The sequence below is a fragment of the Dioscorea cayenensis genome, chromosome 5 (assembly GCF_009730915.1).
Source record: "Dioscorea cayenensis subsp. rotundata cultivar TDr96_F1 chromosome 5, TDr96_F1_v2_PseudoChromosome.rev07_lg8_w22 25.fasta, whole genome shotgun sequence".
Taxonomy (NCBI): domain Eukaryota; kingdom Viridiplantae; phylum Streptophyta; class Magnoliopsida; order Dioscoreales; family Dioscoreaceae; genus Dioscorea; species Dioscorea cayenensis.
Genome location: NC_052475.1, coordinates 13,622,849 through 13,638,537, shown reverse-complemented (window position 1 = coordinate 13,638,537; position 15,689 = coordinate 13,622,849). Strand labels below are relative to the sequence as shown.

Sequence of the window (15,689 nt, the reverse complement as noted above, 5' to 3'; positions counted from 1 at the left end):
GAGAAGAAAATAAGCAAGTGTGTGATTTGAGTTCATGGTTGGACATATATTTATAGTCAAGAGATCTCTAACAACTTTCTTAAAAACACAATGTGGGACTAAAAAATTAAAAATGAGAAGGAGTTTGATTTGAGTATACCAGCATATGAGACCAGCTGGTCCCGTCCAATATATATGTGCTATGCAAAATTGCATTCACGCTAGTCTTCTTTGATGCATTTGTGTGGTATTCGAAATAGTGTTGGTACTTTTCGGTAGATTGGTCTATGCATGCTTTAAAATAAACAATCCTACGGAGATGTCTCTGTATTTTAAATAATTTTTGTGTGTACTCTGTTTATATTTGAATTTAATCGCATCTATGTTTTCCCGAATAATTGCTTATTTCATTGTCACTGTTAAAATAAAATGACAAATATGTTTTTGCTGTGCTATAGTAAAAATAATATGATTTATGTTTTGTATTGTGATGTCTTCTTTGATTTTTTAAAAAAATATTATTAACGTAAGGGCTTAGGATTTAGAGAACATGTATTTCGTATTATTAATCTATAGGCAGGGGCGGAAGGAGTTATTTTGACAAAAAAAAATATTTACAAATATTTTATTATTTGACCCATTAATATTTTACAAAATAGTTTATGTAATAAAAAAAATTATTTTTTTAAATCTATTATTTAATATCTTTGTATTTTACAAATTAATTTATACAAGAAACTAAAGTATAGTTTATTGGTTTTTTTTACCTCTCTCAAGCACAATGCAATAAAAATAAAAAGGTGCTTGTCTCCAATTTGTCAAAAAAAAAAAAAATATATACTCCCTATATTCCTTTTTATCTGTCGTGAATAACCGAATCTCACATACCAAGAAAGTTGGTTATTTTACATAATTTAATAAAAAATTAGTTATTTTTCTAAAATTACTTTCTAATTTATATCTTCACATTTATTTCTCATATTAAATTTCAAGAAGAGAATTGAATAGATTGTTAGGGTAACTTTGGAAAAAAATAATAAATGCTTTTTGATGTTAAAAAATGACAGATAAAAAGGAACATGAGTTTATGATAGATAAAAAAGAATGGAGGGAGTACAGTATAAAAATTATAAGTTTAGAAAAATTTTATTAAAATTTATTGTTTGACCCCTGACTTTTATAAACTATGCTATATCATATAATTTTTTTTTAAAAAAATTATTTATAAAAATATATTATTTATTTTTTTTAACTTTTTTACTTTGTTGATTTTAAAAAAATTATAACTGCTTGAGCACCCCCTTTGACCCAATTAATGGTATCTATATGTATATATATACACACACACATATGGGCAAGCGCCATCTCTCTCTCTCTCTCTCTCTCTCTCTCTCTCTCTCTCTCTCTCTAATAGTTTCTAAAAAATGTCAATATTTTCCAATTTAATACTCTCTCTCTCTCTCTCTCTCTCTATAGTTTTTTAAAAATGTCAATATTTTCCAATTTAATACTCTCTCTCTCTCTCTTATAGTTTTTTAAAAATGTCAATATTTTCCAATTTAATACTCTCTCTTATAGTTTTAAAAATGTCAATCTTTTCCAATTTAATACTATTGTCTAAAAAAATAATATTTTGACAATAAAATATTTATAAATATTTTATTATTTAACCAATTAATATTTTTTAATAAAAAAATTTAAATTTTTAAATCTATTATTTAGCATTTTTTTACAAATTAATTTATACAATATAAAAATTATATTTTTGGGAAATTTTTGTTAAAATTTATTATTTGACCCCAACTTTTATAAACTATGATATATCATATAAAAAAATATATTTTTTTAAATTATTTATAAAAATATATTGTTTATTTGTTTGACTTTTAATTTTGCCGATTAAAAAAAATTATAATTGTATGTCTATAGCCCTTATTTTATTTTGTTAAATTAGATGGATTAAATAATAATGACATGTCATTTGACCAATTTATATATATATATATATATATATCAATTTTTTTTAGAGAGAACTTTCAAAATTTGTTTTTAGTTCGTTGAGTTAAGCACCCCCTTCATCGTCACTGTATGTAGGTATATATATTGTAATCAATAGAACCTTGATATAGTGGTTGCTTCCAATTATATTGAATTGGATGTAGACTTCAGCCGTATATGTATATATATATATATATATATATATATATATATATGATATCTGAACATCTAAGCTTGAAAAATTAAGTGTATATTTTTTTTAATACTTGATTCACATTTATAAACACTAAAAATACATGAGTTTAGTTTCAGTTATTCTTCTACTCCACAATTCATGCATTATTAAAATTGAAGAGAAAATTTTTTAAAAAAACTTTCATAAAGCCTGCAATGTTAGCCCAGGCACACACGTTTTCCTTTATGTAAATTCAATTCCCCATTTATTTTTGTAAAGTTATAAATAGATGCATTATTATCTCACGTTGGACATTAACAGTTCAACTTTTTTCCCCGACCATTCACCCCTTTTATTTTGTCCAAGAGAGTTTAAACTCGGATGATTACCTTCTATTATTATTGTTTCGTTTGTTTCTTGATGTTTTTTTTCCTGTTTTCTTGGAAAAAAAAAACAAACAAACAAAATAAAGAATGTGTTTTTTTTCAATTATATGATGTGTGATTTTACCGGTTGTAAAAAACAATCAACGATGTTATATATGTTGTTTTTTATAGGAAAAATTACTGTTTACCCCTCAACAATTTTAAAACTTTTCAAACAGCCCCTGTGAGTTTTGAATACCTCAGACAGTCCTTCCTTTATTGTTTTACTTCCTATTTGCCCCCTGCAGGTTACTAGGACTGATTCTATGTTATGAAATTCCATCCTTGCCCTTAAAAATGGTGAGAAAACAACTGCCCAATCACATCATGTTAACCATTTTGCATACATTTTTACGTTCTTTTTGGTTTTTTTGTTTAAAAAGAAATGTTTCCATTTAAATTTATCAAGTTTCTGTTTAAAATGTTATGTCTCTGTTTAAATTTATCAAGTTTCTGTTTAAACAGAAATGATTTTAGTAGGTATTCGGATTGTACGAGCGTATCCGTTCCACCTCAGAGCCATCATGACAGTTTAGTAGGCCTTCCTTACTCGTTAGATCAATTTGAAGTTTTGTCATTGCATGTCAGACAACGTTTTGTAGGCGCTAACCATTTAAAAAACTCACTTTACTACCACGAGTGAGGACACAATCGTAGATCTTGGAAAGAAACTGTCGCCAACTAAGCATAGAGGACAACTTATATTCGTTACATATGTTTGCCACAAACTATCGCATATTATTGTACATTTTGCTCGTTATTTATGAAAATCGTTTCCATGAATAAATGCAAATTTAAAACGAAACGATAATATTTAAACAGAAACATAGTTGTACAAGTTAACTATTGATTAATTATCTCAGTTTTCGCTTAAAACTTATGTTTTTTCTCAGCTATCCTTGTCATGTACTGTTTCCATTTAAAATTATACAGTTTTTTGTTTAAACAAAAATGTTTCTGTTTAAATTTATCAAGTTTTTGTTTAAAATGTTATGTCTCTGTTTAAATTTATCCAGTTTCTGTTTAAACAGAAATAATTTTAGTAGGTATTCGGATTGTACGAGCGTATCCGTTTCACCTCAGGGCCATCATGACAGTTTAGTAGGCCTTCCTTCCGCTTTAGATCATTTTTAAGTTTTGTCATTGCATGTCGACAACATTTTGTTGGCACTAACCATTTAAAAAACTTACTTCACTACCACGAGTGCGGACACAATCGTCGATCTAGCAAAGATTACTTTACAAATCAAACCAGAAAGAAATCCACAGAATATCAAAACAAAAGGAAACTGCACAATATCTTCAACGACGTCCACCTCGCCTCAATACCTTGGGCGCAAACTAATGAAATCGTCGAAAGAGTTGGCGGGGAGTTCTCCTTCGAGGCGATGGTCGATCATACGAGAAGATGTCCGAGCAGCGACAACTTTAAAAAAAGGAAAAAAAGCGAAGAGATGAACAAAGAAAAAAAGAAAACCCGGTACCAATAATGGTGTTCTCTGGGGATTAACCAAGAAAAAAAACTGCTTCCTCTTGAAGAGGAAAAATTATTGCAGCAAAGGGTCTCATTTGCCACAACTTCCCATGCAAGGGAAAATTTTGTCCAAAAAATTCAAAACTAACTCTATTACATGTTGGGGGGTTTTCAAATTCATTATATTCGAAAGTAGGGGTTTTTTATGAATAATCAAATTTAGAGGGACAATTTGTACATATTGCAAACTTAGAGGGTGTTTTTGGCAATTTTCACTTTTTTATAAGGACAAAATTGTTATTCATGCAAAAATCACCGTATGGTATAAAAAATGATTTTTTTTGAATTTAAGTTTTTTAATTAGTAGAATTTGGGAAGAGATAAATCAACTTTAAAAAATATAAATATATTTTTATGTCATATAAGTTAGTTTTTAAATGAAATGACGATTTTACCCATTTAAGTTAATATCGTTAATGGCTTTATAACGATGACAAATCTGGGCAAGATTTTTTTTTTTATATACTTTTTCCATTATGATCTTGTTATTATTTATCTCTATCTCATAATTCCTTTTTTAGTCCTATCTTATAACTCACTTAAGCGAAATAAAAACTTAAATTGATGATTTTTCTAAAATTGAGAAATTTTTATTTAATATTAAATATAATTAATAATAATATCTAAATAAAAAAAAAGTGTTTCTGCTGCTGAGACAAGACAATATTCTGATAATGTTATCAAGTACTCTAATTTTGTAATTTTGAAAGCACTTAAAAGCCCTAAATTCCCAATCCAATCAAAGTTCGAAACAAATCCAAAATATCCATTTTCAATTTAGATCGTTAGATTCAATGGTACAGTGATCGAACGGTCGTAGTGAGCTTAGATTAACTCCCCATATCTTAACTGCGGCTTATAACATGTGGGTTGGGGTGTCTTTCACTGACAGATCGAGTTCTCTGCGGCGACCGTTCGAATTAGGGTTAGGGTTAGGGTTTCCAATTCATGGAGGAGATCACCGAAGGTGTGAACAATCTCAGCGTGAGTGATTCTCACAAGAAAAACAGGATCCAGGTCTCCAACACCAAGAAGCCCCTCTTCTTCTACGTTAATCTCGCCAAGGTACTCTCATCTTCGAGTTATCAATCTAGGGCTTGTTCATCAGTTCTTGTTCCACGATTTCTATATCTTTTGCTTGAAAGCAATGCCAAAATGAAATCCTAAAGTTTAAGCTTTTGTGATGTTGGTTTTAATTTTTTTTTTGTTTAAATTAGGGTTTTTGTTGCTGTTCTGGTGTTCTAAATTGTTCTTGTTATAGTCTTTAGATTTAGATTTTATAGTCTTATCTTGTTTGATTGCTTAATTTGATGATGATGGTGATGCGATGCTGTGTTTTCATGTGCAGAGGTATATGCAGCAGCACGACGAAGTGGAACTATCTGCGCTTGGGATGGGTACCCTTTCTTCTCCTTTCTCGATCAATTTTGTTTATGAGGGCTTGATTTAATTGATTTTCATAGTGATTTGTTGATGAAACGTTTCAGTTTCAGTTAGTTTACTATTGGTGGTAAATCTATGATTGTTCAGCAATCCAATTACTGTTAAAATATCACCTTTATGCTAATTGTGATGTTTAGAAATTGTACTGTTAGCATGTTACTAATGTATGGTCAATTTTAGAATCTCAAACTGTTGGGGATCTAGTGCACCTCATACTTTGTGTTTTGATTGCTTTGGAATTAGGTTTGGTGTGTCTAGGAGATCTGTGTTCAATGTACCTTTAGGATCATGATGGTTGTATATGGATCTAGTTCAGTAGACTTGCAAGCATACTGTTTTTTTTCATATATAATATTTTTGTTCAGGTTCCCTGTCATTATAGTTCAGCCTGATTCCATGCAAGCTGTCTACTTGGATTATATTATCCATGTTATGCAGTATTGATCACTTTTTGTTGTAGAGAAGTTTTCTTATCTAGTGGGACATTTATGAAATATAGAGCCTGGATGTGGAAAGCGCTGTTTGGCTTGGACCTGTATTGGCTTGATGTTTACTATTTCTTGTTCTCTTGTACTAATGGTTACTCTTTTGTCACATACGAACTTGCTAATTTTAATTAGGTGGATTGTGCCTAACAAAACATGGCATGTGATTTTAATTGTTATTTTAATCTTGTATCTTCTTAGATACGTTGTTAATTGTATAATATATTTATTTTTTTTGTACTTATTTTGTTGTGTTTTATCCAGCTATTGCAACTGTTGTGACTATAGCTGAGATCTTGAAGAACAATGGGCTTGCTGTAGAGAAGAGTAAGATCCATAGCTTTTAATCTCGCATACAATTCAATTTTTAAGTAAACAACTGTTGGTGTACACATCCATTTCATTGTTAAATAATTGAAGGATTATCCATGTATTTAAATGATAACCAAACAAAATCCAATTGGCATCTGATTCTAGATGATTATTATAATGTTTGTTGCAGAGATAATGACCTCAACTGTCGATATGAAGGATGAGTCGAGGGGTCGGCCTATCCAAAAAGCTAAGGTATGGTTTATGTTCGTCACACACCTATACTGATACACTAGTTAAATGCACTGAACACTGGCATGATTACATTTATTCAGATTGAGATATTGCTGGGGAAGACGGAGAATTTTGATGAATTAATGGCTGCTGCTGCAGAGGAGAGGGAAGGGGCCAATGGTGGGGAGCAAAATTGATGGTTGGGATTTTTACTTAGCATTAGATATGTCTTGTCTCTGATATTGACTGATTATTTGTGTTGAATCAGCCTAGCCTGCATTTGTAGTGAGTTGATACAGTTACTTTCATTGAGTTCATTTAATCTCATGTTCTGATTATATCCCCAAGTTGGTGCGAGTCCTGTGAAATCAAGATGTATGTGTGTTTTAATTATTATTTTTTTATATCATATATTTTTCTTTGCTGCAACTTATATTCTAGCTGGTTTTATTATGTAATCAGCTTTCTTGTTGTATCTGTGCTAATTACCAAAAAAAAAAAAAATCTAAGTTAATTTTTTTGGGTTCATTGTAGATTTTGGCAAAATTCAGCGTCAAACCTGACGCTGTGTTGATTATTTGTTTAATGATTACCTACCTGATCCAGTAGAAATTTGGACCATATGCATAATTAAATATTAACTAACATAAGTGTTTTTGTATTTGAAGCGGTAAAAAGGTTAAATTTACTTTGTAATCAACTAATGAAATTACATGAGTAGCCCTGTTAAATTAGGGTGTTCATATGTTTTTCGCTTGTGACGTTTCACGTGATGCTAGTTTTTCTTAAAATAGACTGGTTGATGTTTATCAAGTATCAGCCCACTGGACAGATGAGGGCTGGGACAGTCGCGGGAGCTAAAGTATACAGGATGATCCTGGATATATCCACAAAAACCCTAGTTACGAACCGGAGATTGAATGGAAGGAGGCCTAGTGCCATGACAGATGATGATGGTGGATGAGAGCAAAACTTTGATGTGCATCTGCAGCCATGTGATGCAAGTCCACTAGCTAGTCCTGCAACCCTGCACTAAAACTACAGACCAAACAACGTCTCCGACAATATAGTGCTTAGATAAGATAAGATTCTCCCGAAAGGATTGCAATGAGGGAGCCAGAGGATACACTATACACTATCCTGGTGACTACCCAACATGTAACAGAGAAATTCTCAGAGATAAGATAGGGTTTCAGATACAAAAGCTTGTTCTTTTCTCAAATCGGGATTGTTCTTAAGACCAGATCTCCCATTCGGGTGCCACCACACGGCTTTTCTTCTTGTTGTCGATCACCCATTGGCTCCCTTCTCAATTTCTAAAGAACAAAACGATCTTCCAAACTCATTGCTTCAAAAGACATTAAGAGCCCTCCTCCCTCAAGCCATCATATTTGAGCAATTCAGTCATCTCCACTTTTTAATTGTATCACTCCCTCCCCCTTAGCTTAATCCTTGTCTTGAAGGATTCATGGAAAAATCCAGATACCGTTTCTGCATATCATCAAAATATTCCCAGGTGGCTTCCTCCCTTGGTACTCTTGCCCATTTGACTAGTACCCTGAAGTCCGCCCTATTTAATTGCTTGGTTAACTAGTGCTCGAGAATTGCCTCAGGGCATCTATTGGGCTCCTCAACCGCTTGCAGCACAATAGGAAGGGTGGAAGATAAAAGTTGGGATTTTATTTGTTTTAGTTGTGATACATGGAATACGTTATGGATCTTGGCTTTGGTTGGTAGCTTAATCCGGTATGCCACCTTACCTATCCGTCCTCAACATTAAACGGATCAAAGAAACGGGCTGCCATCTTATGGTTCGCTGGTGACACCACTGTACTTTGCTTGTAGGGTTGTAATATATGATGAAAACTAAATCACCCACTTGGAATTCTTTGTCGACTCTTCCTTTGTCAGCTAGTTGTTTCATTCGGTTTTAAGCTTACGCCAAGTTCTCCTTGAGTGACTTTAAGATAGACACCAGTACCAACAAGCTTCTGTCCAGCATGTTGAACTTGGAACTCCCTCTGCTATAGGCTATGTGCATGGAAGGACCTTGTCCATATACCACTTCATAGGGTTGGCCTTAATGGAGGAATAAAAGCTTGTAGTGTACCACCATTCTGCAAGTGGTAACAACCTCGTCCACTCTCGAAGCTTATCTCCACTTATGCAGTATAGATACTGTTCCAAGCAATGATTGACAACATCAATTTGACAGTCAATTTGAGAATGGTAGGCTAAGGATTGAGTCCCAACAATCAAAAAAGCTCTCACCATAACCCACTTGCAAAGACCGATCCTCTATCACGAACTTAGTGCATTTCGGGTCAAAGATCAATTAGAGATTTCACTTGCCAAATATGATGAAGTATTCAACGAGAGACAAGAATTGCCCCCACACAGTTCTCATGATCATCACATCCCACTACAAGATGGTACGAACCCAATCAATGTACGCCCTTATAGGTAAACCGTATACCAGAAAAATATCATGGTTGATCAAAGATATGTTGAGCAAAGTGATCATTTGATCAATTAGTAGCACGTTCTCATCTCTAGAAGTGCTGGTAAGGAAGAAAGATAAAGTATGGCGGTTATCTGTAGATTACCGGTCTCTGTGAATGACAAAACAATAAAGGATAAATTCCTCATTCCCCATATTGAAGAACTATTAGGTGACTCCATGAGGCTGATTATTTCTCAAAACTAGATTAAAAATAAGGGTATCAGTAGATCAGAATGAAGGATGAGGATATCGGCAAGACAACGTTCATATCCCATGACAGCCATTACGAGTTCATGGTCATGCTCTTTGGCTTGACCAATGCGCCGATAACTTTCCAGAGCTTGATTAATGACATGTTTTGACTACATCTCAGGAGGTTCGCGTAAGTTTTTTTAAATGATATTCTCATGTACAGCAGGTCATGGGAAGAGCACTTGGAGCACTTGGATATAGTTATGCCAGTGCTGCGGTAATAACGGTTCTTTGAGAAGAAGAGCAAGTGATCTTTTGCAATTCGACGGATAGACTACTTGGGCACATAATCAACAAGGAGGGGTGGAGATGGATCAACATAAGGTAGAATTCATCCAAGCATGGCCAACTTTTAAAATGGTGGAGGATTGGGCTATTATAAGAGGTTTATTAAAGGGTATGAGGCTATCTCTATACCGCTTACAAATTTGTTGAAGAAGAATATCTTCAAGTGGGATGAAGAAAGCATTGCAGCATTTCGACAGTTGAAAGAAGCTATCGTCAATGCACCCAAAAATGATATGAGTGGCCAAGAAGTACTTCTTGTGTTATCGCAGGCTAGAAGACCGGTCTTTTGGGATCATGTGTGCAATTGGGACTTGCTATCAATGCAATGGACGAGGCTTAGTGCAGTTATAGGGCATGCACCAAGGTGTAATATATGGGTATTGCATCACTCTGGGCATGTGAACACTGCAAATCCGTCTCCCACTTTCTTTCGGAGTATCCTGTTCCTTTCCACTTTGAGTTTTCCTTGATTTGGTGCTTTGAGCTTGTCTTTCCCTGATGAAATCTTGTTGGTTGATGCTTCCTCTTAGGTCCTACGCTTAGTATAATTCTTGCTTTCATCTTTTACACGTACGAACTAAATGAACTAGCTTTGAAAGTACTTCAAGAAATGGACCTTCTCGGAAAATCTTTATTTTTATTGTTTCACATATACGAATGAGCCTATAAAATCCATTCTTATTGTTAGGTGGAATTGGAATTGAAATGCTAGCCATTGTGCATGGTCCTTTGCTATGGATTGAATTCCTTTTCTTTAAATACATGCTAGATAAGCCCACATCAAGCCAATAAATGAAGATCCTGATAGGAATTGGCTTGTGATTTTATCTGAAAGGATTCAGAATCCTGGTGAGAGTGACATAAGGACTGAAATTTCATATCTTTTTTGTTATTTTCTGTACTAAACTTGCTGGAACTGGAATATTTACATTTTGGGAAAAAAAGAACACAAAGGGCTGATTTATTGGATGAAAAACTGATGCAAAGAGTTAGAGAAATACAAGATCTAAGAGAAAGGCTCAGAAGAAGGAACCAAGAAAGGAAAACAAAAGAACAAAAATTAAAAGGAAAATCCCTCTTCAGCAAAGCTCTTCATAACCCATCGAGGGAGGTCGCGTCCGGAGAGGAAGAGATTGAAGTCGTGTAGATTGGCTCCAAAGACAGCAAGGGTGAAGGCAAAGGTTATCCAGCTTCTGGGAATTTCAATAAGTTTGGGATTGCCCGCATTATCGACAAGATGCTTGACGTTGGTAATTGCAGGAGAGAGGCGCCAAGTAACTGGATTGTTGTTAAGCTTTAGTACTTGGAAGATCTCCTGGCAGCTCGTGAAAATGTAGCGAATGCTCAAGCGTTTGTCAGTGGCTACCCGTAAGGCAGCATCCAAGGCTTGAATCTCAGCAGCAGCACATGACTCAACAGTGGAAACACAGCAGCCTGCAATAGATATATTATAGAGTAGTTAACATTTGAGATAAAAACCAAGATGACTTACCTTATTAGTGCAATTCCAATTTGCTACAGGGAAGAGGAAAAGGCCATCAGTTTGGGAGAAATTGTTGGGGAGAACGTCTTCCTCTAAGCTTAGCATTCTCCAGAAGGAATTCCTTAACATGAGCAATAGCTCTATTAACAATAAGAGAGTAATCAGGAGTGACATTTTTGAAAATAGCATCACAGCGGGGTTTCAACAGAAACCAAATGGTTGCAGTAATAATGGAAACAGAGTACATGGGGAGATTATAGTCACTGATCCAAGCACCAGAGCTAATGTTATCAGGAAATGAAATGCTAAGGCCCAAATTAGCTTTCAGAATATTCCAAACAAGTTGGGCTTTGCTGCAAAAAAGAAATAGATGATTAGCTGATTGAAAGGGTATTAACTAATAGCTTAAGTAGTAGATCTTTAATATATAAGTAATACTCCTGTAATTGGCTTTGATAGTTGTTTCTTTTGTTGCATTTGGAGATCATAGTCATACTATCTACGAATGTTCAAAGGAACATTAACTATTTACACAAATTAATTATTGTTCCAGTATTGAATATGGACAAGCCTCCATTCTTTGATGACTTATTTAATTAAGAGATCTGATGCAAACCTCACTGTTTTGAGGCGCTAGTTAAGAAAACACTGCCATGCTGATTGTAGTAGCAGGATCACGCTTGCGGCGTTTATCATCACAAAATGCCGGCATGTTGACTGTAGAAGCAGGACCACGTTTGCGGCGTTTACCATAATAAAACGCCGGCATATTGATCGTAGTAGAAGATCAGATTCGCGGCGTTTTTCACAAAAACGCCGGAAAATTCATTGTAGTAGTAGGGCTAATTTGCAGCGTTTATAGTAAAAACCGCCGGCAAATTGATTGTGCCAGAAGGCCGAAGTTTGCGGCGTTTATTAAAATAAACGGCGCAAGGTCGGAGTAAATATATATATATATATATATATACATGCATGGATTGAAGGCTGTGGTCATTAACGTCTCTCTTTAAGGGCAAAAGTAAGCTTCCTTGATGCGATCTTCGTGCTTTATTGATATTGATCTCTTTAACCTGAATATTTGTTTCTTTATTGTAGGGTATTAAGATTGAACGCTTGCTGCTGGTGAACCCCAGTAATTTGGCAAAATGGTTTGACATTTGTTTAAGTTCTTATTGTTTTTATTTGATTATGGATTATTTTCTAATTTTGCTGACTTTCGTTTACTTCTCTCAATCAAGAAACAAATCCTATTGATGAGAATCGCAGAGGGAGTGGCAGCGGGGATTGCAGTGGCGGCCACAACCCATTTGCTGGAGAAGTTCTTTCCAAATAGTGAAGAAAAGTAGCATTGCTCGAAATGTTGCACCGCGCCGCCAGCCCTAGAGGTCCAAGTTCTGTCATCCTCTTCTGTAGCCCTGCCAATACAATCGACCCCAACCCATGACAAGGGCTCTGCATCATCTCCATCAGCATCATCAATCCCATCCTCGTGAGTAGTCCAACACCCTTTACCCGCTTAGTAATCCTTGTTTTGCATGCTAATTTTCTTGGTCATTCTTCTGCGAATCTCCTTCAATACTGATATAGTTTTTTAATTCTTTAATTAATGTGATGATGTTTAGCTTAATTCTCTATGACTTACTGTTTTTCTTGAACATATATTCTGGTATATTCTTGTTTTTAAACGTGTTCTAATTCTCATTTAAAACACAGAGGTGCTGGTTCTGTCAACCTTCACCAAAACCAGAGTTGCACCGCGCCGCCAGCCCTAGAGGTCCAAGTTCTGCCATCCTCTTCTGTAGCCCTGCCAACACAATCGACCCCAACCCATGACAAGGGCTCTGCATCATCTCCATCAGCATCATCAATCCCATCCTCGTGAGTAGTCCACCACCCTTTACCCGCTTAGTAATCCTTGTTTTGCATGCTAATTTTCTTGGTCATTCTTCTGCGAATCTCCTTCAATACTGATATAGTTTTTTAATTCTTTAATTAATATGATGATGTTTAGCTTAATTCTCTTTGACTTACTGTTTTTCTTGAACATATATTCTGGTATATTCTTGTTCTTAAAGCGTGTTCTAATTCTCATTTAAAAACACGAGGTGCGGGGTTACGTCAACCTTCACCGGAACCAGAGTTGCACCTGCGCCCGCCACCCCTGAGAGGTCCAAGTTACATCATCCTCTTACGTAGCCACCGCCAACACAATCGACCCCAACCCATGACAAAGGGCTCTCGATCATCTCCATCAGCATCATCATTCCCATCCTCGTGAGTAGCCCAACACCCTTTACCCGCTAAGTAATCCTTGTTTTGCATGCTAATTTTCTTGGTCATTCTTCTGCGAATCTCCTTCAATACTGATATAGTTTTTTAATTTTCTTTAATTACTGTGATGATGTTTAGCTTAATTCTCTTTGACTTACTGTTTTTCTTGAACATATATTCTGGTATATTCTTGTTCTTAAACGTGTTCTAATTCTCATTTAAAACACAGAGGTGCTGGTTCTGTCAACCTTCACCAGAACCAGAGTTGCACCGCGCCACCAGCCCTAGAGGTCCAAGTTCTGTCATCCTCTTCTGTAGCCCTTCCAACACAATCGACCCCAACCCATGACAAGGGCTCTGTATCATCTCCATCAGCATCATCAATCCCATCCTCGTGAGTAGCCCAACACCTTTTACCCGCTTAGTAATCCTTGTTTTGCATGCTAATTTTTCTTGGTCATTCTTCGCGAATCTCCTTCAATCATCGATATAGTTTTTTTAATTCTTTAATTAATATGATGATGTTTAGCTTAATTCTCTTTGACTTCTTGTTTTTTTCTTGAACATATATTACGGTATATTCTTGTTCTTAAACGTGTTCTAATTCTCATTTTAAAAACACGGAGGTGCGTGGTTACATCAACCTTCACGGAACCATAGTTGCACCGCGCCCGACCCCAGAGGTCCAAGTTCCCGTCATCCTCTTACTGTAGCCCACGCCAACACAATCGACCCCCAACCCATGACAAGGGCTCATGATCATCTCCATCAGCATCATCAATCCCATCCTCGTGAGTAGCCCAACACCCTTTACCCGCTAAGTAATCCTTGTTTTTGCATGCTAATTTTTCTTGGTCATTCTTCTGCGAATCTCCTTCAATACTTGATATAGTTTTTTTAATTTCTTTAATTAATATGATGATGTTTAGCTTAAATTCTCTTTGACTTCTTGTTTTTTCTTGAACATATATTCTGGTATATTCTTGTTCTTAAACGTGTTCTAATTCTCATTTAAAACACAGAGGTGCTGGTTCTGTCAACCTTCACCAGAACCATAGTTGCACCGCGCCGCCAGCCCCAGAGGTCCAAGTTCTGTCATCCTCTTCTGTAGCCCTGCCAACACAATCGACCCCAACCCATGACAAGGGCTCTGCATCATCTCCATCAGCATCATCAATCCCATCCTCGTGAGTAGTCCCAACACCCTTTACCCGCTTAGTAATCCTTGTTTTTGCATGCTAATTTTTCTTGGTCATTCTTCTGCGAATCTCCTTCAATACTGATATAGTTTTTTAATTTCTTTAATTAATATGATGATGTTTAGCTTAATTCTCTTTGACTTACTGTTTTTCTTGAACATATATTCTGGTATATTCTTGTTCTTAAACGTGTTCTAATTCTCATTTTAAAAACACGGAGGTGCGGGTTACGTCAACCTTCACGGAACCCGGAGTTGCACCGCGCCGCCATTTCCCGGAGGTCCAAGTTCTGTCATCCTCTTCTGTAGCCCTGCCAACACAATCGACCCCAACCCATGACAAGGGCTCTGCATCATCTCCATCAGCATCATCAATCCCATCCTCGTGAGTAGCCCAACACCCTTTACCCGCTTAGTAATCCTTGTTTTGCATGCTAATTTTCTTGGTCATTCTTCTGCGAATCTCCTTCAATACTGATATAGTTTTTTAATTCTTTAATTAATATGATGATGTTTAGCTTAATTCTCTTTGACTTACTGTTTTTCTTGAACATATATTCTGGTATATTCTTGTTCTTAAACGTGTTCTAATTCTCATTTAAAACACAGAGGTGCTGGTTCTGTCAACCTTCACCAGAACCATAGTTGCACCGCGCCGCCAGCCCCAGAGGTCCAAGTTCTGTCATCCTCTTCTGTAGCCCTGCCAACACAATCGACCCCAACCCATGACAAGGGCTCTGCATCATCTCCATCAGCATCATCAATCCCATCCTCGTGAGTAGCCCAACACCCTTTACCCGCTTAGTAATCCTTGTTTTGCATGCTAATTTTCTTGGTCATTCTTCTGCGAATCTCCTTCAATACTGATATAGTTTTTTAATTCTTTAATTAATATGATGATGTTTAGCTTAATTCTCTTTGACTTCATTTGCTTTTTTTCTTGAACATATATTATGGTATATTCTTGTTCTTAAACGTGTTCTAATTCTCATTTAAAACACAGAGGTGCAGGTTCTGTCAACCTTCACCAGAACCAGAGTTGCACCACGCCCGCCCTGACCCCGAGGTCCAAGTTCTGTCATCCTCTTCTGTAGCCATGCCAACACAAT

At 35.7% G+C, this 15,689-nt stretch overlaps 1 protein-coding gene and 2 long non-coding RNA genes across 3 annotated transcripts; all 3 read left to right on the top strand.

Annotated features, from left to right (window-relative positions):
- Positions 1-4,975: 4,975 nt before the first annotated feature.
- On the top strand, positions 4,976-6,993 carry LOC120260633 (uncharacterized protein At2g34160-like). Its single transcript, XM_039268162.1, has 5 exons — positions 4,976-5,176; positions 5,460-5,508; positions 6,304-6,366; positions 6,542-6,606; positions 6,687-6,993. Exons 1-5 carry the CDS (start codon positions 5,060-5,062, stop codon positions 6,780-6,782), a joined length of 390 nt encoding a protein of 129 aa, XP_039124096.1. The 5' UTR covers positions 4,976-5,059; the 3' UTR covers positions 6,783-6,993.
- A 3,363-nt stretch (positions 6,994-10,356) lies between these two features.
- Positions 10,357-11,106, top strand: LOC120262436. The gene is made up of 2 exons (XR_005536777.1): positions 10,357-10,477; positions 10,574-11,106. It is a non-coding gene; the product is annotated as an uncharacterized LOC120262436 (long non-coding RNA).
- Positions 11,107-13,343: 2,237 nt separating this feature from the next.
- On the top strand, positions 13,344-14,554 carry LOC120260335. Its single transcript, XR_005536385.1, has 3 exons — positions 13,344-13,385; positions 13,612-13,776; positions 14,405-14,554. It is a non-coding gene; the product is annotated as an uncharacterized LOC120260335 (long non-coding RNA).
- Positions 14,555-15,689: the final 1,135 nt, after the last annotated feature.